Source organism: Drosophila nasuta, chromosome 3 (genome assembly GCF_023558535.2).
Source record: "Drosophila nasuta strain 15112-1781.00 chromosome 3, ASM2355853v1, whole genome shotgun sequence".
NCBI lineage: Eukaryota > Metazoa > Arthropoda > Insecta > Diptera > Drosophilidae > Drosophila > Drosophila nasuta.
This window is the reverse complement of record NC_083457.1, coordinates 50,159,601-50,187,380: the sequence shown is the minus strand read 5'-3', so window position 1 is coordinate 50,187,380 and position 27,780 is coordinate 50,159,601. Positions and strand designations below refer to the sequence as shown.

The 27,780-nt window shown below is 37.9% G+C and overlaps 2 protein-coding genes across 5 annotated transcripts; both read left to right on the top strand.

The window, feature by feature from the left end:
• Positions 1-176: 176 nt before the first annotated feature.
• LOC132789288 (uncharacterized) lies at positions 177-17,072 on the top strand. 4 transcript variants are annotated; one of them, XM_060797210.1, is made up of 5 exons: positions 177-452; positions 14,154-14,832; positions 15,790-16,294; positions 16,454-16,682; positions 16,744-17,072. In XM_060797210.1, the coding sequence occupies exons 2-5, from the start codon at positions 14,457-14,459 to the stop codon at positions 16,900-16,902; spliced, it is 1,269 nt and encodes a 422-aa protein (XP_060653193.1). In that variant the 5' UTR covers positions 177-452; positions 14,154-14,456; the 3' UTR covers positions 16,903-17,072. The 4 variants fall into 4 exon arrangements, with proteins under 4 accessions (XP_060653193.1, XP_060653194.1, XP_060653191.1 ...); XM_060797211.1 differs by lacking the exon at positions 177-452 and adding an exon at positions 8,780-8,934 and having other exon boundaries at positions 15,790-16,204; XM_060797208.1 differs by lacking the exon at positions 177-452 and adding an exon at positions 8,780-8,934.
• A 2,542-nt stretch (positions 17,073-19,614) lies between these two features.
• Positions 19,615-24,810, top strand: LOC132789796 (uncharacterized). The gene is made up of 9 exons (XM_060798060.1): positions 19,615-20,070; positions 22,138-22,201; positions 22,679-23,044; positions 23,117-23,333; positions 23,395-23,612; positions 23,667-23,800; positions 23,862-24,016; positions 24,074-24,315; positions 24,387-24,810. Exons 2-9 carry the CDS (start codon positions 22,151-22,153, stop codon positions 24,792-24,794), a joined length of 1,791 nt encoding a protein of 596 aa, XP_060654043.1. The 5' UTR covers positions 19,615-20,070; positions 22,138-22,150; the 3' UTR covers positions 24,795-24,810.
• Positions 24,811-27,780: the final 2,970 nt, after the last annotated feature.

The window sequence follows — 27,780 nt, the reverse complement described above, 5'->3', positions numbered from 1 at the left end:
ACAAAAACAACAAAAAAAGCAACAGCAACAACAGTAGCAGGCACCATCGAGCAACTAACCAAGCAAAGCATTGCAAGCAAGCAAACTGACAAAACTCTGGCCCCTTTTGCCTTCATTCGCTCGCCGTCAGTCGTCGTTAGCAAACGTCACGGAGTTTGTGTTGTTCGTCTTGCTTCTTGCGCTTCACTTCAACTCACCCCCCTCAGAAACATTCTGCACTCTGCACAAAAAAAAACACATACAATAATTACATCAAAATTATTGATGAAATCATAAATCAAAAGTGTTATACGAAAGTTAAGTCTGCTTAGACAGCTTTGATTAAAACCAAAAAGCAAAAAAAAAAAAAACGCAAAAGTAAATCAATTTTATCACATAGTACAAGTTGTGTTTGTGTGCAGCTAAAGGGCCTTTAGATTGCAGTGGATCAATAAACCCAAGCCAGTAAGCAAGTAAGTGTAAATTTAACCCCCATAACAAAATCACAAATACAAACCCAAAAAAAAAGAAGAAAAACAAATGCAAAAACAAAAGCAAAAGAGCCAAAGGCAAAAACAAATACTTTTGCGGAAGTGAACATAAAAATGGCATAAGCAGAGAGAAGAAGAAGACGATTAAGAAGCAGAGAGCATTTCTTTGGAAAATTTACATATGTATGCTCATGTACAAGCAAACACATACAAATATATTTTTGTTGAAATTGTTTTATGCACGATTTACATACATAGATATAAAAATCACATAGAGAGGAAAAAAGTGCAGCCGAGCGACAAACGGAAACTAAAAAAAAATTCTGATTATACCTTTGCAGAGTTCACACTTTCAGTGAGTGCGTGTGTATGTGTGTGTGTGTGTGTGTTGAGTCTGACCTGCAAGAACTTGTCCATCCTGTCAGCTGAGCAAGTTCTGCGAATATGCGTATACTCTAACATACTATTATACTATCAGATTATCTTTAACTGCGAATCTACTGTTATTGTTGTTGTTGTTGTTGTTGAGTCGTCTTCATTTCGATTAGCCATAAATTTGACTTGCATCACGTTTTCAGCATTTCTCTGCGATCTTTATCAGTCTTCAGTGGGAAAGGCCAAAACGAAGAAGCAGCAGCCTGTTATTTTTGTTCGTTTTGTTTTGTTTGTTTTTTGCTGTCAACGTTCAGACATTGAAGCCAACTGAAAAGCACATTAGCATTTAAAAACACAAAAATGGTTCACAAGGCAAAGCAAAATTCAACTTTTGGCATTATGAATAACTGTTTGCAATTGTTGCTGATTTGCATCTTAATTAGCCTTAAAATGTGCTTCCTGCATAAAATGCATTTCATTGACCAGGTTTATATGGGGAATGTTTTTATTATTTTTTTTAATAAAATGCCGCCTGTCACCTGTAAAATTTTCTTATTTTCTTGGCCAATTGCCAAGGTAAAGGAAAACAAGAATTTTTGTTGTTTCGGCCGTAAATAATAAGAAATGCCTAAGCGTACATCAAAGAGTGTCTAGAAACCGCAAAAAATACAAAATAAAATAATCGAAATACAAAATTGATACAACCTTTTTTTGTAGTAGTTGTTGTTGTATCTGTTGCTCTTGACGAGGGTACAGACAATAATGGCAATAGGCAATACCTATGACCATATGAAGACAGAGAGAGACAAAACCGAAACCCAAACCCAAACCCAATCACAAGCCCCAAGTGAATCATGCAGCAAAAGTGCAGAGACAGAACAGGTCTTGCAGGCTCTTGGGTCTCTAGACTCTCATTGTTTTTGCCTTTTGTCGGGATCTTGGGATGATGTTAGAGCAGTCAGACGATAAATCAAGTCTGTCCAGTTGCAGCGCAAAAAAACGAGAAGAGAAAATAAAAGAAAAGAAAATGATATGAGCGCGAAAAAAACATAAACAGCAAACAGCTGATGGCCACAGCATCGAGTCTAGTATGTAGTTGTAGTATGTATCTAGCAGATACATTTTTAGCTGCGGCCGAGATCAGCACGACTTTTGTGGTCTTGAAACTAACGAGCCGAATCTGGCTGCAGGCATCACTTTAATTGGCAAAACACACAGAAAACGGGCAAACACACAGTGAATGTATTCTGGGCCTATTCTCTTGTTTTTTTCAGTTTTGCAGTCGATGCCTTTTATGGGGTCAGTCGCTAAACAATTAAGTCATCATTAGTTGGCATTAGTGGCTTTCATTAACGCGGCTCACTGACGCGGCAGTTTGTCAGTCTTACCTGCCAAGGGTAGAAGAAGAGAGAGACAAAGAGAGGGGGGAGAGGTAGATAGGTAGAAAGAGGCCCAAGCGGCTTTTGTTGTTCAGCTAATCCCAAAATGGCACGCATTGCGGCCCTTAGCTGACTCAAACTATAATTCGAAAGTTAGTCAACGACTCTTTGTAACTGTAATTACAATGTAGCTGACAGACAGACAGACAGACAGATAGGAAGACTGACAGACATGCAGACACACGCACCGACATGCACACACATGACTGTAAACAATGGGATCAAGTGGCTCGTTTTTGAATTTCTTGGTGCCAGGCAGAGCGCGTCCTTTTTGTTGTGTGTGTGTGTGTGTGTGTGTGTGTGCTGATTTATGGCATAAACAAGGCACAAGAAAGGGCAAGTTTTGAAAGTGAATGTTGTATACCGTATAATACAATTTTGTTGTACTATATGTATGTGTGATGGGAATAACCTGATCCCCAGCGCATATGTCAACTGCCAAATATTAACGAAATTTATGCATTGCGAGCTGCGCACTAAAAGTGTCAAATGAGAAAATGGAGAAATGACGTCACACACAACGCAAAGTTGGGGACAACTACAGACTACAAAAAAGGGGTGTATATAACGGTATAACCAGGTAGAGTAGGCTAAAGCAAGCTGCAATTTAACCGTTAACTGCGCAGCTCGTCTCCCTACTCGCTTCCCTTCGCGCTCTCTCTCTCTTTCTCCCCTACACTGCATGTGGGGTAGTTTATTTTAACATGCTCATATGCGTAGCTGACGTGTACGTTTCCCACTCGCTATGAACTCAATGACAACAACAACACTAACAAGTATCACAATCATAATAATCGATAATCTGCAACACTTTTAAACGCAGCTCAAAAATACATACATACATCTCAATTTTGTTTCGTAGGCGCACGAAAATAAACTGCGAAGGTGACCCCCAAAAATAGAAGCTGCAAAAGTTTCTACTGAATTTGGAATGTAGAGGGAGGTCTACATTTCCAATGCGGAAGTTGTTACTTTGTATACACACACATACGCTCACATAATTGCAGCGAAAATTTCTGGGGATTGAGTAGCAGTAACAGTAACAGTCACAGTCACACAGTCACAGTAACTTTGCCACTGCGCAGGTCAAACAAGAGCAACTGGCAATTTGTTTGTAAACAAAATGCCAATGCGCTAACATCAGGGTGGCACCACAAATCAGAGAAAGAGCCAAGGACAGGAGAGCACGCTAGATACCATATATATTTGGTATATATAGAGAGAGAGAAATGGAAGGCAAAGATATAGAGACATGCTCTCATGGCGTGATTGCAGGGGAAAATTATCTAACAACAGAAAAGTAACAGTAACAGTTACCAACGAACTCAACTGCGGGTCAAAAACTATATTTGGCACTGCAATAGGGGATTAGATTGGTTCGCTGGGGGTTCACTGTACTGCTATTTTTGGATATTGGAATGCAAATTGTATTGAAAGAGTTTTGACAGCCAATAAATTTTATCAAATATAGAACAATTCGAGGGAAAAACAACTTTCGTGCGTCTCTAGCTTGCAATGTTTCAATTTCATTTTCATAAATTTCTACCTAAGGGTGATAATTCCAATAGTTTATGTAAGGAATAAAGGACTTTTTAAATAGAGAAATCCAATATTTAGACTTAACCTAGTTAAAAAATAAAGTATTTAGACATTTATTATTATTTAAAAAATAATTGTTATATATATTCTTACATTTAGTCAATTTATAATAATGAATAAACTTTTAGATTTCACATAAAAACATTTCTTACAAATTTTGCTATATCACGAAAGTTAAATTTTGTGGTATTGATAGAAAGTTACTAACATATAAATAGTTATCTATGTAAACTATATAATAATCATGAAATTACATAAATTGTCAAGTAGTTTTTTGATTTGAATAAAAAGAAGAAAAACAAAAGAATTAAATTACAGAAAACTTTAGATTCATAATAAGAAATTAAGTTAATTATCGATTAAGGGATTTCACATATCCTTAAGGAGTATAACATCTTTTTGAAAACACCAATTCTCAAATGGAAACTGTTATCTTAAATATATTATGCGTGAATTATGAAAACTTTACATTTATAATAATTATTAAATTAAGTTAATCACCGTTAAATGGGTTTGACTTATTCTTTATGATTATCAAATCTTTTTGAAAAGGGCTTTTTCAATTGGAACACGATATCTTAAAACTTTACATGCAGAATAATTATGAAATTAATTATCACTGTTGAATTGATTTGTCTTATTCTTTGTGATTATAAAATCTTTTTGAAAAGGGCTTTTTCAATTGAAAGCTGTTGTGTCAAATGTTTTTTGCATGAATTACAATTTGTAATTGGCAATCAGAGTCGTCATTGTCGCCGTCTCCGTCGGCGACGCCTGATGTAATCGCTCTGCGACAGTTAGATTGATTGACTGACAACATTTTGTGCTATAGATTGCCCATTGACCCAATGGCCTAAGGGAGACCAGGAAAATGTAAAGTCAGAGAACGTTTGAGCAAGGCAGAGAAAGTGGGAGAAAGAAAGAGAGGGAGGAGAGACAGACAGTAGCTGATAAACAAAGTGATAAAATTAATGCGTCGCCCAAAAATACATGAGCAACTGCGTCGCATTACACATTTTGATATTACGCGTTATAAAACATGCATTTATATATACTTTGATTTAATAAAAAAGCTGACTTAAATGCCAATTATCAGCATGCAAAGACAAAGTACAGTAAGGTGAGCTAACTGGAAATAAATGAAATACTTTTTCTGTACATTCAATATAAATACACGTAATGCGAGTATTATATATATTTATATTAACCGATTTAATTGAATGCAGTTTGAGAACGAACCTGCCTGACCATATTTATCATCGATCACCTGATAAGCCCCAGCGAACAGACAACAGACAACAGACAATGAACCAGCCAAAGGCTTGCCCCACACAAACAATTTTGCAGTCTATATTGAATACTGAAAGTCATTCCCAAGTCTGGAACAAGTGTCCGACATGTGCGGAACATCAAAGTTTTGCGTCATCTCCCAAGCTCTGAACACATTTTTGTCGAAAGAATAATACGAGCAATTAATACTCAAGAGTATGAAACGAAGTTTTGAGTTCCCTCAGTCAGTCAGTTTTACTTTATAGGGCATAGAAATTAAGCATTTTATTATGAGATAGATGCTGATGACGCTGATGTTGATGTTGATTTTGATGTCGCATTTGCATTGAAGCCTTTGTTATATTTATACCCGCTACCCATAGGGTAGAAGGGTATTATAACTTTGTAATAGGTAGAACGACCCTATAAAGTATATATATTCTTGATCAGCGTCAACAGCCGAGACGATTTAGCCATGTCCGTCTGTCCGTCCGTCCGTATGAAACATTGGATCTTAGAGACTATAAGAGATAGAGCTATAATTTCAGCATTAGTTATGTCTGCACGCAGATCAAGGTTGTTTCAAATTTTTACCACGCCCACTTCCGCCCCCGCAAATCAAAAAAATCGAATAACAAGCGTAATTTTAAAGCTAGAGTTGCGAATTTTGGTATATACAATATACTATTTAATTGGTGTACTATATCGATATACCAAACATACCATTTGGTATAATTTTAGTATTTTCGGTAAATTTTGAAAGTAATACCGCAATTTTTTGCCTTTATTAAAAATGGATAGCGGGTATCTCACAGTCGAGCACACTCGACTGTAACTTTCTTACTTGTTTTTATGTCGCATTTGCATTGAAGCCTTTGTTATATTTTTTTTCTTGTTTGTAAACTGCGCATTTCAGCTTCAAGCTATGCTACTCATAAGTATTTTGAGGGTGGTTGTGGGTTGTGGCTGTGGTTGGGGATTTGTTTCTGGAACGGTTTCAGTTTCGTTTCGTTTCGTTTCGTTTCGTTTTTATACGCAGTAGTCTAGAAATGTTTAACCTCTGATCCGATCAGAGATCAGAGAGCTTGTTTCGCTTTTGAAGCTTCCCGACACATGACGTTTTGTTTAGAAAAATTGTTCAAATATTTGTTATAGTTTCAGCAGTTTTGCTTTATTTTTGCCTTTAATTTATGGGTCGCCCTTCTGCAACTGGCAGACATGTTTATCAGTAAACAATGCTCATGATTAGATAAAATGCAGTCCCCAAAAAAAAAAACACAGAAAAAAATAAGCAATGCCAGGCATTTTATTTTGTTTATTTGAGTTTTAAGTGTTGTTATTTTTGCCTAGTGCCTTTCTATTTTGTTGTGTGTGTTTTTTTTATGCAATGACGCCAATGTTTGTTTACATATTTTATTTGAATTTCTCTACGCAATAGTCAAACGCGTCGGTTGATTTTTTTCTCTATTTTTTTTTTCTTTATATATTTCATTTCTATCTCTCTATATTTTTTTGTATTGTTGTTTATAAACAAGGCGCGTGCGAACAGAAATGGTAAACTACTTTTTTTGTTAGTCTTCTGTGCGAAATATCACAAGATCTCAAACTATTCATATATGTATGAATGCTCTTATTCAACTACAAACACAAATACATCTCTAATGTGTTTGTGTGTCTCTTTAATTTTGTCGCCAACAGCTGCTTGCTGTGAACTACATTTGTTTTTTTTTTTGTTTTCTTGGTTGGGCGACAAGCTGTCGCTGTAGCTAGCGTATTGGCCAAATTTCTTGGCCACTTCAATTTGTCAGCTGTTGCATGATAAAATTTCTAAAAATACATAAACAAAAAAGAATAAGAGAATTGCATAGAGCACAAGCAAACCACATTCACCTTGAACCTGCCCGTGAGGTTGAGTAGCTTTATGCACCCATACAATAATATTTCATATATACACAATATCGGACATATATGTATCAGAATTCATAAAGCTTTTTTTCTTGTTTGGTGTGTGGGCGCATTTTGGGGGGTTCTCATTGAGGAATTGGGAGTGGTTTGTTGTTTATAGTGAATGCTCATTCTGTTTTGAGTGCTGGGAAAAATTGAGATGAAAATGGAAGACTAAACTATACCTGAACTAGTTCTTAAATTTCTTGAAAGGTAGTGAAGTTGGGTAATAAATATTGGTATTTTTTTTTAAACTAAATTCTACACGAAATTCTTTCCAAATACTTTGAAAGTAAAAGCTGTTCTAAAAAAAAAAATAAATTCAGAGCTGATCATTTAAATATTATGCTTACCATTTACAGTTTGCAATTTTTCTACCTATTCGAATTCAGGTTTCTAAAAATATGGCGTAATATTTGAAAATTTTATAAAGTTTAACAGTACCAAAAGTTTACCATTATTTCAGTAATGAATATACAAATAAAGAAACAAATTTCCTGTTTCCTGGATGTTAATACAGAAATACTATATACAACAAACTGTGCATGTCAGCCGAGAAATATTGCATCACATTGAATCGAATGAATATATAAAATAAATCTGTGTATAGTATTTCTTTACTATACTTAATTCGCATGACTGCAATAACATCAACTTGAATGGCAATTGCAATACGTTATGGTACAAACACATATATAAATATATATAGTATACATTTTTTTATATTGTATTCTTTAATTTTCATTAGCATTTTAATGCGTTTTGGCTGCTTAACTTGGCTACTACTTGGCTAGTTTAGCTGTTTGCAATTCTAACCATGAGTTGGCATTAAAGCGCATAAATTGAATTGTTTATTTGGTTTTCAAATTGAACTTTGAGCAGACGCAGGAAAAAAACCATACGAAAAAAAACAAAGCTACCAACTACATACAACACTTTTTGGCAGCATTCTGTCTCCTTCTCCCTTTTCGTCTTCTTCTGCTTCTCTCTTCTGTGCTGTGCTTAGTCATATAGTATTTACTAGGCAAGAAAACAAAGCAAATACAACAACAACTACTAACGATGAGCCAGTCGGTCTGGCAGCAATAGAAAACTAAACGCAAGATATACACAACTAAACGAAAATGTACGAAAGAGCGGGGGAGAAGGAGAGTGGAATGGCAATAAGTGTGTCAGTGCGCAAACGTTAGCGCAGCTGATCGCTGAGAGATTGCCAGCCACACACACACACTCACACATGTGTATGTGAGTTAGAGAGAGCGCAATGGCGAGAGAGAGAGCGCCAATATTGCGCTTTTGTTGGTAAACAAAATAACACGAACTTTGCGTATGATCGATCGGTTCGCTCACGAATCCAGCGACTGCTCAGCTGCTTGCTGCTTCGGATGGCTCGTGCAGCATAAATTTGACGCTTTTGTTTACCAGCTGTCCGCCATTTGCACCCCGCCCCTATTGAAACGCTCTCCCCCCCTTTGGCCGTAGAAGGTGTGGCGTCGCTTTTTGCGTTTTAAAAAAATACATAATTATGTGTTTAGTTACGCTCTCTCTCTCGCTCTCTTGCTGTTACTCTCTTCTGTGTTTTTGGCTCTCACGAGAGAGCGTCGTCAGCAGTGTGTGGTGAGCTGGGACTGTGGGATTGGCAGTGGGGCAGTCGTCGGATACTTTGGCTGAGCAGCTGCTGACGCCCCGTTGACATTCGCCTTTGATATTTGAAAGCAAACGCAACGCGAAGCAGCCGCACACAGCACACAGTAAAGTGCAGCGAAAAAGAAAGTGAAACAAACAACATTAAACGCATCTATCTCTACGCACTTAAGAAGATTGCAGTGATCGCTGAGGTAAACAAAACACATCAACAAATAACTGTAAAGCTAAAGCGAACAATGCTGCAAGATAAACTCGAAAAAGAAGTGTTGATCAACAAACAATAAAAAATAACAAAATTTCGTTTTGGGCTAAGCTGCAGCTGCTCTCTCAACGAGTACAGATACAAAACGCACTCACAGATACTCAGCACACACACACACGCATACACATGCAAGTACAAATTGTACTCACTGTTGTAGCTTTTGTTCTTTTCGTGCGCTTTTGAAATTCAAATACGCTTCCGTTCAATGCGATGTTGGTGTTGATGTTTTAGTTGGCAAACGAGTGTCGACTTTGCAGTATCTGCAGTTGCTGTTTTGTGCCTCTGTATCTGTAGCTGTATCTGTGTCTATATTCCGTAGTGTGTATTCTGTGCCTTGCTTAATTCTACCTCTTTGCTTTAACAAATTAATTTCGTGACCATTGTAAATCTTTATCGTTCGAGTAAAGTGCGTTTTGTCCAACAGGTGAGCTCAACACGTTCAGCTCATCAGCTGCTGATTGCAAGTGCAACAAAAAAATAATAGTGTAACTTAATTAAGTGCGAAACGAGTGTATGTGCCTTTTCCTAGTTGTAAAGTGTGTGTGTGTGGGTGTGTGTGTGTGTGTTGATTTTTGGTACGCTACAAGGTCGCCAGTGACGTCAGCGTCGTCGCCTTTGTGAAAAGTATTGCATAATTTCTGCTCTCATTATTTATGGCTGTGGTTTTGCACTTTTCCAATTAAAAGTCCGCCCCCGCTTTACACACTGACATTGCTCTTACAAGTTTACTGCTCCTGACCTGTAATCCATAACAAAGGAACTTTGCACTTGGCCTTATAAGCTTAAAGCTAATCATATATACATCAAGCTGATATGCGATTGATACACGTATGTGGGCGGGAATGTATAAAGTATATATATTAAGTATATATACTCTGGTTTTTTTTTATTGCTAAAGCTTCAACTCTTTGTTCGCTTATCGAGGTTGAAGTTAACCATTTGATTATTAAATTTAATGAGCTGGTGAAATATCGATATATTTTTCAAGTGGCAATTAAAAAAGAATTTATTCGATTTTGCTTAGATTTTTTTTTAAAGCTTAAAGCTGCTTTCAGCTATTTCATTTATTATTGAATTATGGAAAATTTAAGTGGACTTTATTCATTAGATTTGTTAATAGAAACATTCATAGCGTAGCTATTGTCATAAATTTAAATATAATTTGTAGGACTTTTTTTTTTAGAGCTTAAAGCTGTGTTCAGATATTATTTGATATTAAAGTATTTAAAAACTAGTGGGAATTTATATCGACAAATGTCTCGACATTTAAAAACAGAATTTATTTAGCTTACAATTTTTTTAAAGCCTAAATCTTTGACAATTGAAATTGAACTTATTAGATTTAATAACTTTTTAAGCACATAAAGCTTAAAGCTGTTTAAAGCTTGACAATTATAAATATTTATTATTAAACTATTTTAAAGCTGATGATGATGTTCACAGTTTATTCAATATTTTTCCATTGTATTTGCATTGTATTAATTTTAATAATACAATATTAATATTGAAGCACATCAAGCTTAAAGCTGTTAACAGCTTATCAAATATCTATTATGAATATTTATTATTAAACTATTTTAAAGTATGACGATAATGTTTACAGTTTATTCAATATGTTTCCATTGTATTTGCTAAGCGTTCTAATCTGTCTATTTATCTGTCCGTCAGTCCGTCGTTCCGTCCGTCCATCTGTCTATCTGTCAGTTTCACGAATTAGTTCAAGTTCATTAGCCCAGCCGCTGTTTGTTTTGCATTTGCAGCTTCCCGAATGGGGCTAATCAATTGAGCGACGGCTGAACTTTCGACTGTCACGGCATGCGAGCTAGACTCAAACCTAATTATATACTACTAAATGTAGTTAGCACAAGCCGAGCTCTTGTTTAGCTAAGCACTTCAATTCTGTCTAGCCAGTCTGTCTGGCATATTGTGTGTGAGTGTGCGAAAGCTAACGAATTTATCAGCTACCATAAACTGAATGGTTACGATAAGGTAAAGCCCTAAAATGATTTGCCAGTTTGTTGACTTTGCCCGAGATTGGCGGCACTTCGACAATGGCAATGCATTATGCCAAGGTCTGATCGGTGTAAATATATTTATATACTCGATGCAGCTTGTTCTATATAATAGGCACATCAACATACTTACATACATATATATATAGACTTATATAAGCGAGAGAGCACTCATCGATCAAGGTCAACAAATGGCAGCTAAAATAGACGCTAGATACTGCATCTATATGGTCTATAGATACAAATGCATATAGTATTGAAAATGGGAAAAAGATTGAAATTTAACAATGCTGACAAAAGTGAAAATGATTTAATGCAAAACACATCTGCATCATATGTATAATATATATACTTCGATCCGAATGCAGTCATTGCCTTTGTTATCAGCTGTTTCATGAAATTGGCAAAACAAAAGTAAAAGCCAAATGATTGCAGCGTAGTTTGCAAACGCAGCTCGGAACGTGTTGTTTCAATGGATAGAATAGCAACCCCTGGTATGCAGTTACCCTCTAAATGGACAACAGCGGGATGTCGTAATACCATAATATACTATATAACTTATTACATACATACTTGCACAATGCATATTTGAAATATGCATGCTCAGAATGCCAACCTCAAAGTCAGCTGCTCGATGTGCATAAATATTTGTGTCCATATTTATGAGTAGATTTGCATACAACTACACTCAGACAGTTCGGGGACAAGTTGCACAAGAGACTCAGAGCCTTGGCCGAGCTTAGAGTACATGCAACAATCTGATTGCTAAGTCAACTGGAATTCAATTTCTGATAGGATTATGTAATTTCATTGGAGTTATATGAAGCTTACTAAATGTAGATTCATGTTATTTTGAATTTACTTGTTTAGATTGCTTTATCTGTTTCTATTACTTTGATGTGACTTCCCTTATGTTCTTTTAATTTACAGAAAATCTGTATCATTATTAAATATATTGAGTAGACAATTTTCTTTATTTATATTTTTTGTGTAGTTTTAAATTCTCCAATAATTTGTTTTCTATTTTGTAAAAGAAAATATAATATTTTCATTCATTATTAATTTTAGTAAGTGTTGACAGACTTTTCCAAAAATAACTGAAGTAGAACATTAAAAACTCCAATAATGTGTTTTCTATTTGATGAGTTTTCGTCTTTGTTTCTTCAAGTTCAACTTGTACTAAAATATTCGTTGTTTTTACATATTTAAATGTGAGTTACTAGTACCGAAAACTTTGCATTTTTGTCAATTGTCAATTTTCTTTATATTTATTCAATGAATTTTTCCCTACTTGATTAGAATTTACTGATATGCTTTAAATGCCATCTAAAGCTAGACAATTTTCTGTTGTATTTTATAAAAGTTTTATTCATACCCAATGAGACCTTTGCTCAGCTCAGCTAAAACTAAATTTTTTTTCTTTATTTCTGAATTTTTAAATGAGTTTTATTCATACATGATGAGCCTTAACTAATATGCTTTGATTGTCAGCTAAAACGAAGTCCTTTCCTGTTTTATGACCTCTGATTTTTATCCTTACAAATTGCTGTGGATTATCCACTTCCTTATTTCCTTCCTCGTTGCTACTATTATCTAGCTTACCAAAGCAACTCAACTAAAATTGAAGCTGTAACTCGCAGCATAATTTGTTGAGTAGTTTTTTTCTGACTCTTTTTAGTTTTGCTTGTTGCGCTGTGTCAATCAAATCCTTTGGGCAACTTTCGCTGACATTTGGCCAAGTCGCAGTTTGCCAAATTGTCGCTGTGGTTGTTGTTGGTTTTGGGCCACGTAGACAAAGCGCTTTGCTGTGCTTTGCTTTGGCTAGTTAGCCTGGCTTAAATTGCATATGGTTTTTTGGCTTTAGCTTGGCTTTGACTTTTGTGTGTCTCTGTTGTCGCAGATTTCACTTGCCCGACCGCTGAACCTTAATACGCTTCACTTCAGAGTTGAAGCTGGAGAAGAAGGAGAGTTGAAGCGGAGCAGAAGCAACTTTTCGTTATTTAGTTGCTTCGTGTTTTAGTTTTTGCGGTCAAATTGAAAATTGCGCTGACTGCAATTGGATTTTTGTTTAGCTTCGCTTTTGTTTATTCGCCATGCGATTGTGTGATTGTTTTGGCTAAGCAAAGTTGTTGTTGTTGTTGCACACTGTGCAGAGAATTTCACTGACAATAAGCATCATTTAGCATTGCCCATTGGCACAGTTTTGATTATCTGAGACTCTGGGTTTCGTTTTCAAACTGGAAATAGAAACGTTTTACAGCAATTCAAATGGCAAAGTGGGCACTACAGAAGCACACAAACACAAACACACAGAGATATCATGACGTGCACTCAATTTAAATTATATATATGTATGTCTCGCATATACTCGTCATATATGTACGTTTATATATATAATTGCCTTGATCATATGCTCGGCGCATGAACACACAACTTGCACTCACTGTGCTCAGCTGATGTGGTTGCAACTGGGTTGTGGAGGGGGTGAGTTGCTGATAGCGGGGGAGTAATACGCTTTGTGCCTAGCTATCAACTTGGCAACTTAATGGGCTGTGCAGCGTCGCTTTATGGCGATATTATATAGGCAATATATGAAGCTGTCAACACAGTGCTTGTCAAACTGCCGACACTGCGGGTCAATTGAAAAAAAACGCAGCAACAATAACCATAAAACTGCAAGTAAATTTGCACTTTTTTTTACGCAAAAGTAACACACAAAATACACACACACACACACACACTCGCACACACAAACAAAGCAAAGCAAATTAGTGTAATCAGAGTAATTGCCGAGCTGATGAATAAATGAATTTTCCATTTCAATTTCAATCTGAATTTCACTTTCGCATTTCGCATTTCGTATTTTACATTTTTCGCATTTGAATTTGTAATTCAATTGAATTTTGCCGACAAATACGCGAACGTACGCGAACGGCAGGCAGCAATTAAATGTGCCATTAGAACGGTGCAAAGAAAGGCAATTAAATAAAATTAAGTAGCCGACTCGTTGCGCTGTGCACAGCCCACGCTAACCGAAAACCATTACGCAATTAGTCGCTGAATGCGCGCACAGTTGTTTCGATGATTTGTTAAACGATTTCTCACAATTTGTGCTTTCAATTTGTTCTGCTTGCAGCTTCCAGAACCACAGCAAATAAAACAAAACAAAAAAAGTAACAGGAACAAGAGCAAAGACAACACGACGCATTGAAGCAGCAGCGTACAAAAGAATAAAATAACATTAAAAGACTGAGCAAAATCCAAGGAACAAATACCAGAAGCAATCTCTCTCTCATTGTAAAGAAAACAAACAACAAATTGATCTCAATTCGATAAGCAATCAAAAATCAATTCAATTGCATCAATCGCCTCACTCACCACTCACGGAAAGCAACTAGAGAACCCAATCTCGTCGAAGCCGAGCATCAGCTATTGTATAATGTTTAGCAGTCTCGCAACGTTTCTATTTGGAGCGCAAGCGACGTCTGAGTCAACTAATAGCGAAGCGAATCCTGTGCAGACGACCAACGTTAACGATTCGGGCAACGAGCAGGCAACGGCTGGAGATGTAATTGAGGTGACTTCATCGACCCCATCGGTAGCGGGCAACAATCGTGGTACTGTGCGTGCCACCGGTAAGCGAGGCAACGCTAAGAGCAGGCGTGCCAGGCAGCGACAGCAACTGCAGCAGCAGCAGCAGCAGGGCGGACAACGCAAACAGCCGCCGACTATAACGAAGCTACTAACACCCAACGGCGAGTGCATCATCGACGAGGATATCGACGAGGACGAATGGTACATTGTCGAGAAGGAAGGTAAGTGCGCTATCAGTCAGTCAATCAGCAGAAATTAGTCATTCAATTAATCATTTTGTAAAAGGACTAGTCTATCAGTCTTTTAATCAATCAGTTTTATTCTTCAATCAAAGAGTCAGACAATTGATCAATCAATCAGTCAATTATCCTGTAAAGCTATCAGTAGATTAACCACCTAATCAGCCATCCAATTGTCTATGAGTCTATAGAATAACTAGTCAATCAGATAGTCAATCATCCAATAATCAAACAGCTAGTCAATCAGTAAATCAGTTAATCCTTCAGTAAGTAAAACAGTTGTACAATCGATAGTCAATCAGCATTCAATCGAGAGTCAATTTGTTTAGTCAATCAGACAGTAAAATAGCTAGTCAATCATCATTATTCAATCACAAGTCACTTTGTTTAGTCAATCAGACAGTAAAACAGCTAGTCAATCAGACAATCATCAATCTTCAATAAAGCTGTCAGTTAATCAGCCAATTAGTAAAGCAATCATTCAATCTTCTAGCAATCAATCAGTCAGTAAAGCATTTGGTCAATCAGTATTTCAACTGGTCCATCAGTTTATCAATCAGTGTTCAATCAAACAGCGACGCAAATAATCAGCAGCTAGTCAATCAATTAGTCGATCAATCAATCAACCAATTGGACTGTAGGTCTTAGACAGTGAATTTAAAAGTTAGATAGTCAGTCAATCAGATCCTCAATCAATTTTTAAGCAATTATCCACTTACATAGTCAATCAGGCAGTCAATTAGTCAGTTGAAGGCTCAGTCAAAGCTTTAGACAGTAGAACAGTAAGTAAATCAGTAAATCTCAAAAAATATTCTATCAATCAATCAGAATCTCAATCAATCAGTCATAGACTTAAGCAGACTTGAGAGAGTCAGCTAGTCAGTTAGACAATCAGATAGTCAATCAACAGCTTCTCACTCGCTCTCTTTCTGCTTGCAGACGAGGAGGAGGACTCGTTGCCACGCAGCGACTCCGAGGAGGAGCTCTCTGTTGTCGATCTACAGCCAAAGGCTGGAAGTGCCGCCAGCGGCAATGCCGGAACGGGAGCATCGCCAGCGGGCGCCTCGCGTCGCCGGCAGCACATCAATTCGCATTCCTTGTACAGCGGACCGCGGCCACAGCAGCAGCGCAACTATTTGCAACGCACGCGTGCCGCACGCACGCTAAGCATCTCAACCCTGAGCCCGCCCAGAAGTGTGCCAGCTGGCAATGGCAATGACAATGACGACAACATCACCGCTGTCAGCCAATCGCTGTATGCACCACCGCCAACGGCATCGCCCTGCGGCAGCGATTCGAGCAACAACAGCTTGACGGCTGGCAATGTTTCTGGCGTGCTGATGGAGGAGTCATGGTACGTAACACCGCCACCATGCTTCACCTCGATTGGGCCAATCAATATGGAAGCATCACCCTTTGAGAATCTATTGATTGAGCATCCAAGGTTGGTGATTTTTGTCGTACACAAAACAACTCTCTCTTTCTTCTGTCATCCAAACCAAAATTCCTCACTCTACTCATTCTAGCACGCTACACATGCCGTATACTTGATATTTGATATATGATTGGTATTAATTGGTATTTTTCGCTCTTTCTTTTACAGCATGTCGGTATATCATAGTATTAGGTCTAGCCAGGCGGGCACCGAAAGTTTTGTGAATCTTGATCTCGGGGCAGCAACTGTTGAGCTGCCACAGCCAGCGGAGCCAGAGCCAGAGCCATTGGCCACTCAGGCTGCCTCTGTGCAGCAGCAACGCTCCCACAGCGCTCGCTACGATCGCCATGCGGCGGTTGAGCTCAAGCAGCAAACACTGGCTCGCCACAGCCAGAAGGTGAGTTAGAGGAGTAAACTATACAAATTCCATTTACTAATCATTCTATTTACTTTCGCAGAGCAACAGCAAGAAGCAGCATCAGCAGCTCTGCCGCAGCGCCATCAATCGGGCCAACAAGGTGCGCGATATTCAGGCCAAGGGACATCGTCCTCGTCGCTCGGACATGCAGCACTGCAAGTTGGTTAGCGGTGCCAACAACAACCGCAAGTGCTGCTAGTTTCCTTGTTGTTGTTCTCGTTGTTGTCGTTGTTGTTGTTGCACCTCCATCACTCGCCCCACTCTCCACACAGCACACAGCAACAGCAACAACAGCAGCATCAAAGCAAACGCTCTCTCCTTTTTGGAGCTTTACATATTCAAACAATCATGGCAAATAAAAAAACAAAACATAAAAACAGCGCGACGGCAACGCGCATAATTTTAATTAGTATTTTAAATTGCCAAAAAAAATGAAAATAAGAAAAACGACATAAAAAGTATAAAAAAACCAACAAAGCCGCAAAAATATCAAAACTTAGCAATTACAACTTAAAATATTTAAACCTAACAATTAAAACGTAAACAATTAGTAATTGTGTAAAAAAGAAAATCAACAAAAAAAAAATTGTGTATAAAACAAGTAGTTTTTAATGTTCACAGTTTCAATTTACAACAACAACAAAAACAAACAAAAAAATACCAAAAAATGCAATACAAAATTTTCAAAATGAATATGCAAAAAATCTTACAACAAAAAACTAAAAAAAACGACGAAAAAATGACAAAAGTTTTCAAAAAAACTTACAAAAAAATTGATATGTATAAAATATAAAAAAGAATGATTAATATTATTTGACTAAAAAATGTAGTTTTTAAAAATGCAAAACAATTTATTATATTTTATTTATTTGTAAAACACGATGACGATTAATCGCTTAATCTATGATAATAAGTTCGAAGTTCGAAGTAATTTTGAATTTAGTTGATGAATTTCTTGTGTGTTTCTTCCGTTTGATGAATATTTCTGATGATAAAATGATATGTATGTATTTGTGTACCGTATGCTTAACTTATGTATATTTAAAATGTATTACACTGGCACGAGATATATCCCATATCTACTATATATTGTATATGATTCTGTATGCCTGATTATGAAGCGAGTGCAAGTATGTGAAAAAAACAAGTATGATAATGAAAAAATAAAAAAAAAACATGATATAGTATATATTGCGACAAAAACCCAATAAAAATGATAATGCTACAACCTTAATGAAATACTGAATGTTGTTTTTTGTTATACCAGCCAGCCATAGGGTAGAAGGGTATTATAACATTGTGCTTCAGAAGGATTTTCAACCCTTTAGAGTATATATATTTTTGATCTGCGTCAACAACCGAGACGATATTGCCATGTCTGTCTCTCCGTCTGTCTGTCCGTCCGTATGAACACCTAGATCTTAGAGATAGTATATAGATATACAATCTTTTTTACATCACTTTTTATGTTTCTACGGAGATCAAGTTTGTTTAAAATTTTTGCTACACCCATAAGGTATTTAAATTTCCTGAAAATTTGGTTGCGATCAGACAAAAATTGTAGAAGTTATTAAGACACACTTTTGTGGGGGAAAATCGCCTACTTATCACTGGTCTTAGTAGCTTTTGCTGACAATCTGGTATATTTTGTACTCTATGGTATATTTTGAATGTAGTGCTATATCAATATATCAATTAGAGCCTTTGCTTTATTTTAGTATTTTTGCGATATATTGATTTGGTATATTTTAAGAATAATACTGCATTGTTTTGCTTTTATACGAAATGGTTAGCGAGTATCTCACAGTCAAGCACAATCGATTGTTGCTTTCTTACTTGTTTTACATTTCAAATTATTCTGCAATACTTGTGGCCTATTAATTACATTTTAATGTGCTTTGAATTGGGTCAGTTGGGTATATTTTGGATCCTAGTCGTCACAGTGGCTGCGCTGCCCTTGTCCAGCTATTGTAACTGTTTCTACCGCTGTCAGGGTCAAAGAGTGGGTGTACCTTTCACAACACATTGCTTAGACTGGGGGCAGTTTAATTAAGCGCCGTTTAAGTGCAAACTAATTAGTAATTTGTAATTTAACGCAGACACGCTTGGCACGTTGCAGGGCCAATTAAATAAGACTTAACTGCCACAAGTTACAGTTAGGTGCCGTTGACCTTGGTTGCAAAAAAAATAAAGCAGCAGCAAAACGCAGCGTGGAAAAGGTAATGGGTCAGCTACTGAGAGATAGAGAGAGATCTATTTAATTCGCTGTGACTGACTTCCGCCATGGCAACTAACGGCGAATTGCAACGAAAGTAAAGCAGCAAAAATGCAGATGAAGAGCCGAAGAAGACCCAAGACAGCTTCTTTCACAACCAACCCAACCAACTGTCTGCCCCATGGTTAAGTGGTCTCTGTGTGCTGTGTGCTGTGGCTGTGTTTGCTGCCTCTCAGCTTCTAAAGCTGAAAACTCTATAAAGATCCGCGCGATCCGCGCTTGGCTTCACACCTGCGCGTAACTCCAAAGAGCCACAACCACGAACATCATCATAAGGCACCGTCTTTTCGACAACGGAACTCGGCATTCGCCATTCGGTAAACGGCAAACGGCAAACGGCATTCATAAAGGAGGCCCTCTTACATAAGATTAGGCAATAGCTAACGGTGGCTAACGTGGATTCGTGGGTCTCTCTGTCCGATTCTATTTGGCAAGTTGCACTTGAGTGATTTTTTGGTCTTCCACAAAACAACCAACAAAACAAAAAAAAAAAACGGAAAACTAACAAAAGTTTTACAGACGTGTAACATGTAAAGCAAAGCCAGATAAATGGCATAAATGGTGTAGAAAACACACATCTGATACAATTACTGCAACAGCAACAACCATAACAAAAATCGCGCAATAGTCGAAAAGAAAAAAAAAAATTCGTCGACAGATCGAAAGTGAAAAACCTCTTCGCCTCAAAAGTGTTTTGTTAAGCGTTTTGTCGCTGGGCACGCCTCGTCAACTTTTATGGCCAAAAAAGACTGGCGGCAAAAAATGGGCCAAGTTTTTCTTGTTATTATGTCAGTTGGTCAAAGTGCGTGAGTGCGAAGTGAGTGTGTGTGTGTGTTTGTGTGTGTGAGCCCCCAAAAGAGGTGTAAACTGTTTAAGTGGGTGCAAAGCAGACAAAACGAGCGAATAACGCAAAACATTTTGGAGCAGGTCAGTGTTTGCGAAACTCGCCACCAATTGGAGATACTGCAAGGGAAACGCTGTTAAAACAAAGGCAATAAAAGGAAGGCAATAAAAGAAAAACAATAAAAGTAAAGAGAAGCTGAGTGTGGAGCCTAAAAAGCGGGAATACTCAAGTTTTGCATTTGGTGGAAGGTGAGTGAGGAAAATGGATATTTAAATATTTGTTGTTGTTTATCTTTCTCTCTCTTCAAATATTTACTTGAAGTTAAGCCAAGACTTTTTGTCTACTTTTGTGTTGATATTGTCATTATCTACTGTGGGAATTTTCTAAATATTTTACTTTCCTCATATATTTATTTAAGAAATTTTGACTTGACACTCTTAGATTCTTTGGGAATATGTTGATTTTGTTTTAATGTACTGTATAACTTTTTAGAATATTGTGAACTTATTTAATAAATACATAAAATTGAAATTAAAGAAGATAAGCTATTAAATACAGATTTGATAATAATTTCCCTACGAGTTGCTCATATTTGAGAGGCTTATATTATAAGTGAAATTTAATATTGTTGATTTAACATATAGTTGAAACAATTTGAAGTAATGAAATCATTGTGAGTTTAAACTGATTAACTAAATAACTTTTGGTTTGATATTATTGTTATTATAGACTTTGAAAAACGTTGCATGGAAATTTAAAATTAGGGTTTAACTTAGAGGATTTACGTCTACAGCAAAATATGCTTAAAACTTATGAAAAAGATTTAAATTGTTTGATACGATATTTTTCATGTATTACAATATTTTAATCTGTTATATATTTACAAACATTAGAATTTGTAAAATGTGATTATATTATAAAGTTTGTGTAGATGTTTGTCACAGATTAGAGTCTGTCTTTAATTGCATTTCCGAAATAGCTAAAGTTGCATTGCATTTCATCATTTGTATTTCACAAATTGACCACACCATATCCCTACATTATTTCGTAGTGATCTTCGATTTATGTTTGTGATAAAGAGATGAACTAACCCATTTCAATATCGCAGTAAAGATCATCTTAAAGTCAGCTGCAGCTCGCATGCCATTTCATAATAGAAATTTTCGCCTGCCATTCAAATGCTATTAATAAACATTCGTGTTACCTAGACTTAAACATAGCGATTAATATCATTTTGAGTGCGGTCAACAAACCGCAAAACGCCCTCAAGTAAGTATACTATGGCAAATCCAAATAAAAATAAAATAAACTGTCAACAGCGTCGCAAAACGGTAAACGTGAAAAAAGGCGTGTTCATGTTATGGCCATAATGCGAACGAAACCGTTAGCAATGCGAACACTAACATTGTATGCGAAGAAAGAGAGAGAAATAAAATAAATATAAAAAAATCACAGAAGAAATAAACAACAAACTAAAACAAAAAACGGCTCAAGGTCAGGCAACAACAATTAAATATAATTATAACAGAGGAGCAAAGCGTGGCCGCCGTTAAAGAACGTAGTACACACAAAAAATAAATAATGAAAGCCAAAAACCGAAACCAAACTAAAAAAACTAAAGTTAAAGATAGCAATAGCAACAAGACGATTGCATAACAGATGTAAAACCAAAGGCAACTAAAGTTGGAGCCAAAGTAATTATAACAACAATTAAGCAAACGGCGTGCGTTTTTTACAGCTAAGCGTAAAACCAGCCAACCATTTGGCGGGGGCGTGAAGAAGAGACTTCGTTGGTATGTTGTTGTTGTTGTTGTTGTCTTCTTCGAGTCGCAGTCATTCATTAAAATCCAATTTGAGTTTAGAGCCAAGCATTAACTCCTGCTGCTGCTTGGCTTATGTTAGAACCCTTTTGGCTTTAATAATTAAGAGACGCAAATCGCAAGCGCTGACAGTTTTAGTTGTTGCTGCTGTTTTTGTTTTATGCCTTTGACCTTAACGCCTGACAGGCTGCTAGGCGTCCATTGTTCTATCCATGATGACATTGATGTTGTCTCCAACATAAGTTGTTGTCTTCGCTGTTTTTGCCTTTGTTGTTGTTGTTGCTGCTGCTGTTCTTGCTTATGTTTCTCGCATATTGACCACAATTAATTTATGAACCACAAACTTCCTTCCTGTCGCATACGCATTTGGTTGTAACCGATGCTGAACACACAACACACAGCCCACAACACTTGACTGACCACTAGCAAGGTTAACTAACACTCCTCGCCTTCGACGAGTATATTTAGTATTGACAATATATTTTGTGTTTGCAGTTAACAACCAGAGATGAAGCTGTCAAGAATTGCCGCCACGCTGTTGCTGCTGCTGATGCTGCAGGTATGTCTAAAAGAATCCAAGAATCGGAAATGCGCCTTTCACAAAATGTATTGCAAAAAGTTATTTCGAGTTCGTTGCTCAAGTCTTTTGTTTTGTGCCGCACTCTGCAGCAAAAACTAATCTATTTAACAGTTAAACTGCATTCTAAGAACGAACTTCCTGATTATGCTAAGCAGCCAAAGCCGAAGTCGAAGCCGAAACATAGACACAGCCACATGAACCGTAACCAATCGTTGGCCAATCGCGCCCGTCTAACGGATATGCTTGGCCATATTGCGTAGCTTCCCAGAGCGCCGCTCCGATTGATTGTGCGAAGGGGGAACGAGCGCAAAATTATGTTCGCTCTTGTTACCGTTGCAATCATGAGGCAGCAGTTTTACGAGCGAACACAACGAAAGACTTAAGACACAAACTATCTTGATTTATCATACGTCACGTGTAACCTTATGTCTTTCCCGCTCCCCATTCTCATTGCAGCAACACAGCCACAGCATTGAGCTCAGCACGGAGTACGCCATAGTGAGTAAGGCAGCAGTGGCCACCACAACACCACCGCCCACGCCCACAGTTGCCTCCGGTCGCAGCTTTAAGGCGCGCATCCAGTCCACGACGCCACGCAATTCAAGCAGCAAACGCAGCAGTCGCCCGCTCGCAGCCAGCGTTGTGGATGTGGAGCAACAGGATCTGGTGGCATTATCCTCTAAATCGTACATCTCGGGACCAACCACACAAGCTTCGAAGCTAACGAAACGCGCTGGTTTGCCGGCTACCAAGAAATTCGCCAAGGATGTGCGCAATCGCAGCAGCGTTGCAGTGGAACGCAACAGGCTGCAACACGATGTGGTAAGCAAGCAGTTGCTTGGCTTGCCTTAGACTTATAATAAAGTAACATACTTTATTTACTATGTATTACAGCCCGATCACGTGCCAGATTCTTCGGGCTATGTGCCACAGCGCATTGGCCATCCAGTGCACTTGGAATATGGCTCCACAGGTGTTGACTCGAGTGGCGCTCCCACTGGCAGCGGTGCCTATCATGCTGTGCCCTACGAGGGCAACAAGTGGCACGAAGAATACTGGGACCAGGATTATAACGGACAACAGTTCATACACAACAACACCAGAGTGCAACGTAAGCTGAATTAACAAAACTAACTTCCACTATTTTCACTTATATTCATTTTCTCGCTCAGATATTGAGGCAGAGTGTCAGGATGATTACATGAAAATACGCATAGGCTTCAATGGCTCTTTTAGTGGTCTGCTTTACTCTGCTGGCTATGCCTACGATCCGGATTGCATGTATATCAATGGCTCTGGCAGGGATTATTACGAGTTCTACATACAACTTAATCGTTGCGGCACTTTGGGCAAGAACTCACTGCAAGAAGAGAGTCGCAAGAATCCAACAGTGCGTATGCGTTATGTGTTAAACAATTGTATTTGAATTCTTTGGTTATTGCAGAACTTTATGTGGAACACGGTGACAGTGCAATATAATCCTTTAATAGAAGAGGAATACGATGAGCACTTTAAGGTCACCTGCGAATATGGTTATGATTTCTGGAAGACTGTCACTTTTCCTTTTCTAGATGTCGAGTAAGTTGAATATTGAAAATATAATATTTATATTTATTTTAATTATATTATTTGTATATAGAGTGGCCACTGGCAATCCTGTAGTCTTTACGCTGAGTCCCCCTGAGTGCTATATGGAAATTCAGAATGGTTATGGCATCGGTGGACCACGAGTTACAGGCCCAGTGCGTGTGGGCGATCCATTAACACTTATCATCTACATGAGAAGCAAATATGGTGAGTAATAAAAACGAATTAACAAACTATATTTTAACACTTTTCTTTCTCTTTTAGATGGCTTTGATATTGTGGTTAATGATTGCTATGCCCACAATGGCGCCAATAAACGCATTCAACTGATAGATCAACAAGGTTGTCCAGTGGACGATAAGCTCATCTCACGCTTCAGAGGCTCGTGGTCCGATTCGGGAGTTTACGAAACTCAAGTCTATGCTTACATGAAGACCTTTCGGTTCACAGGCTCGCCGGCGCTGTACATTGAATGCGATGTGCGCATGTGCCATGGCCGTTGTCCAGTAAGTTTCAGTTTTGCGATTGCCCAAAATTACACTATCTAATTCACTATCAATCTTCATCAATCATATAGAGCCAGCCCTGTCACTGGCGCAACCTTAAAGCGGTCACCAAGCGTGACACGTCCAATATGACGGCCACAAATCTTTCGGTGCCTCCGCTTGCCGACACTGGAGATACGGCCACCGAGAGTCCGGCACAGGCTTCGCTGTCGGAGAATGTAAATCTGTTTCAGTCGCTGCGCGTGCTGCAGGAAGGCGAAAACGATGGCGATGATGTCTATGCACATCGACAGGCCACGCCACAGTCGCCACATCACACTTGCCTCAAGACGTCAACGTTCTCGGCGCTAACTGCGAGCTGTTCGGCAGTGCTCTGTCTGCTGACGGTTACGCTGTTTATAGCTTGCTCTCGTCTGAAGCGACGCAAGCAATCGACGCTCTACGACTCATATATAGCTCATAAGGGACAAATTGATTAAAGGGCAGAGACTTAATATTGGGTCTGTGGGAATGGCGTTTTGTAAATAGTTGATGGCATCAAATACCAACGAAGTTTTGTTCGCTCGTAGTTAGATATCGCTCTTAAAATAAACATTTTTATTTTTAAATACAATTTCTTTAAATTTGATAACAGTTTACAACTGAAGTACGACCGGGGACAAAATTTTGTAGCATACTTTTGTGCGTCATATTTAAATAGCGGAATTACGAAGACAACAAAAAGTGCTGCATACTTTTAGGCCGTCGTTATATTTGTCTTTACTTTATTTTGCGACAGGTGCAAAATGGCGTTTCGTTTCGGATTGTTAATGCTGGGGCATGTGTGGCATATGAGGAAGCATTAAGGCCGATAACATGTGTCGCTTGTTGCACTTCCTCATTGGCTTGCCCCAGTGCCTGCCATTGAACGGGCAAACGAATGCAAAAGCTTAAAACGAACATGTGTCAAATCGTCTACAATTTATGTGCTGAACTGAACTGTGCTGTATTTTCCTTTTTCTATTTGTTTTCATGTGAGTTTTGTTTTAATTTTTTTTTGGTCGTGCGCTTTACTGCATGATTTTCTATCATCGTTGTTATTGTTTGTGGCTGCCGCGCCGGTGAAGCTGTTGGGTTTGACACAAATTTTGAGCGTTGCGGCGCGCCGCAAAACATTGCCCAAAGTGTTAATATGGTTGAGGACTTTTAATGTTGCCCAACTGGCAGTAGACAGCAGCGGCAGCAGCAGCAGCAGAGGCAGCAGCAACCAACAGATTTTTGCTAATTGTGCAATTTTCGGTGAGTTGCTCATTTTGGACTGTATTTTGTTTTGTTACTACTCTGCCTCGGCCTCTGCCTTTGCCTTTTAGTTTTGCTACTGTTGTAGCTGATAGTTAAGATGTCTTAGCAAAAATGCGCAAGAATCTTTGCTGTAAAAATTAACACGGAATCATTAGAGTGATTTGTATACTGTCGGTTGGTAGCTGGAGTGTCGGTGCTCGGTGTGGGGACGAGTCAAATTGCCATGGCTAATTAATTTATTTAGTTGTGAGAAACAAACAATAGCCAAAGCAAACGCCAATCACAAAGGCAAAGACAAAGACAAACATACAAAAGTCATAGACTCATAGACATAGACAAAGGCTGTGTTCACAGTCTAAATGTTTATGGTATCACATTACGTTTTCATTATTATTTCACACGCAATTTGCATAGAATGAAGCATGCAAAATTCTATTGCCATTCGCTACATGCAAAATAATAATTTCATTTATGATTAATTGTTGTTTAACAGCAAATATTAAATTTAATAATTAAGTAATTAAATGAAGCAAAAACTACGTTGGTAGTTTTCTTAAAAAAAAAATACTTTTGACTGGCAGTTTGAAGGCGAAGAAATTCGCGTTTTACTCTTCAGTATGCAGCGACATGAGCGATGTTTAAGCATAACATAACTGTTAAGCTACACCCAGATTGTTAAATCTCAGTTGACGTAAGTATTATTAGTTTTGTAGGCCATCTCGCTGGCCGCATCTTAGGCACGTAGTCACCACGTGGTGGGAACCTTGAAATTCGCCAAACACACACAGCTGCCCCCAAAAAAGTGTTTCAATTAAATGCAGCAACAACAATGATTAAATAAGTACATCATACAAACAGAGAAGAAAAAAACGTTTTATGAGAATACAATAATTAATATGGTGTAATTTGCGTTGGCGTCGCAGCCATCGATTTTATCGCAAATGAAAACCCAAACTCCAGCTGTGAGTGAATCCGTCTCTGAATCCAAATACAAATCCAAATGCGATTGCGATTACGACTTGCACTCGCGGTGATGATGTGTGGTGACACCAAATAGGCACCCAAATTGCGCCAACTACAACAAAAGCTAAAAATTGAGTTTTTATGCGCACCGGCGACCTTAGCTTTAGCTTCAACGTTTTTCTTCTTTTTCTATATATACGATTTTTTTTGCTAGCAGAGTTCGTAGCGTAGCCGCATAAGTTTTTTTTTTGTGCGGCTGCACGTTCGTGGCCTGAGTCTTTCGTTTGCATTGTATTGCGCTGTCATGCGCACATGAAAATCATCATCAGGCAGCAGCAGCAGCAGCCGCAACACACACGTTTACCAATACATCTAACATCTAGCATCTAGCAGTAGCATCCACATCAACGATGCAAAAATATGCTTTCATTACCAAACGCCATCGCACGCGGCTTTATATGCCACATGCATAAAGACACTCGTTGCTTTTGCTTTTGTTCATCGACTGATTTTCCAAATGTGCATCTTAAAGACGTTTTATATTTATTTAGAGAGTAAGTGAGGGGCATTTGTCATGCTGCCATTGTTCTTGACTATGTTTAAACAAATTGCGCTGCTATCAATCACGGCCTGCATACGGAAGTTTCCCTTCGCTTCCAATGTGCAGCCATTAACACTTTTTTCTATGCAATTAGAAGCTAATTCCTCTCCTTAAACGCTTTTATACCCGCTATCCATAGGGTAGAAGGGTATTATAACATTGTGTCTCCATGAAATGTGTGTAACTGGCAGAAGGAAACATCTCCGAGCCTTTAAAGTTTATCTGTTATATAAGATATACTTTTGTATAGGTAAAAACGCTTTCTTACTGTGGGTCTTAGTTGCTTTGACAAGCAATCTAGTATATTTTACACTCTGTGGTATATTTTGAATGTAGTACAATATCAATATCCCATATAATCCTTTCGGTAAATTTTTGTTATTTTTGTGGTATATAAATTTGGTATATTTTAGACTGTTTTGGCTAATAATCAGCTATGTGTTGTATTCTTTTGTAAATTTTGAATTTAGTACTACATAAATATACATAATATAGCCTTTGGTACAATTTCAGTATTTTTGTGGTATAATAAATCAGTATAATTTAGACTGTTTGGCTGGCAATTCGGTATATGTTGCACCCTATGGTATATTTAGCATGAAGTATATTTAAATATACCT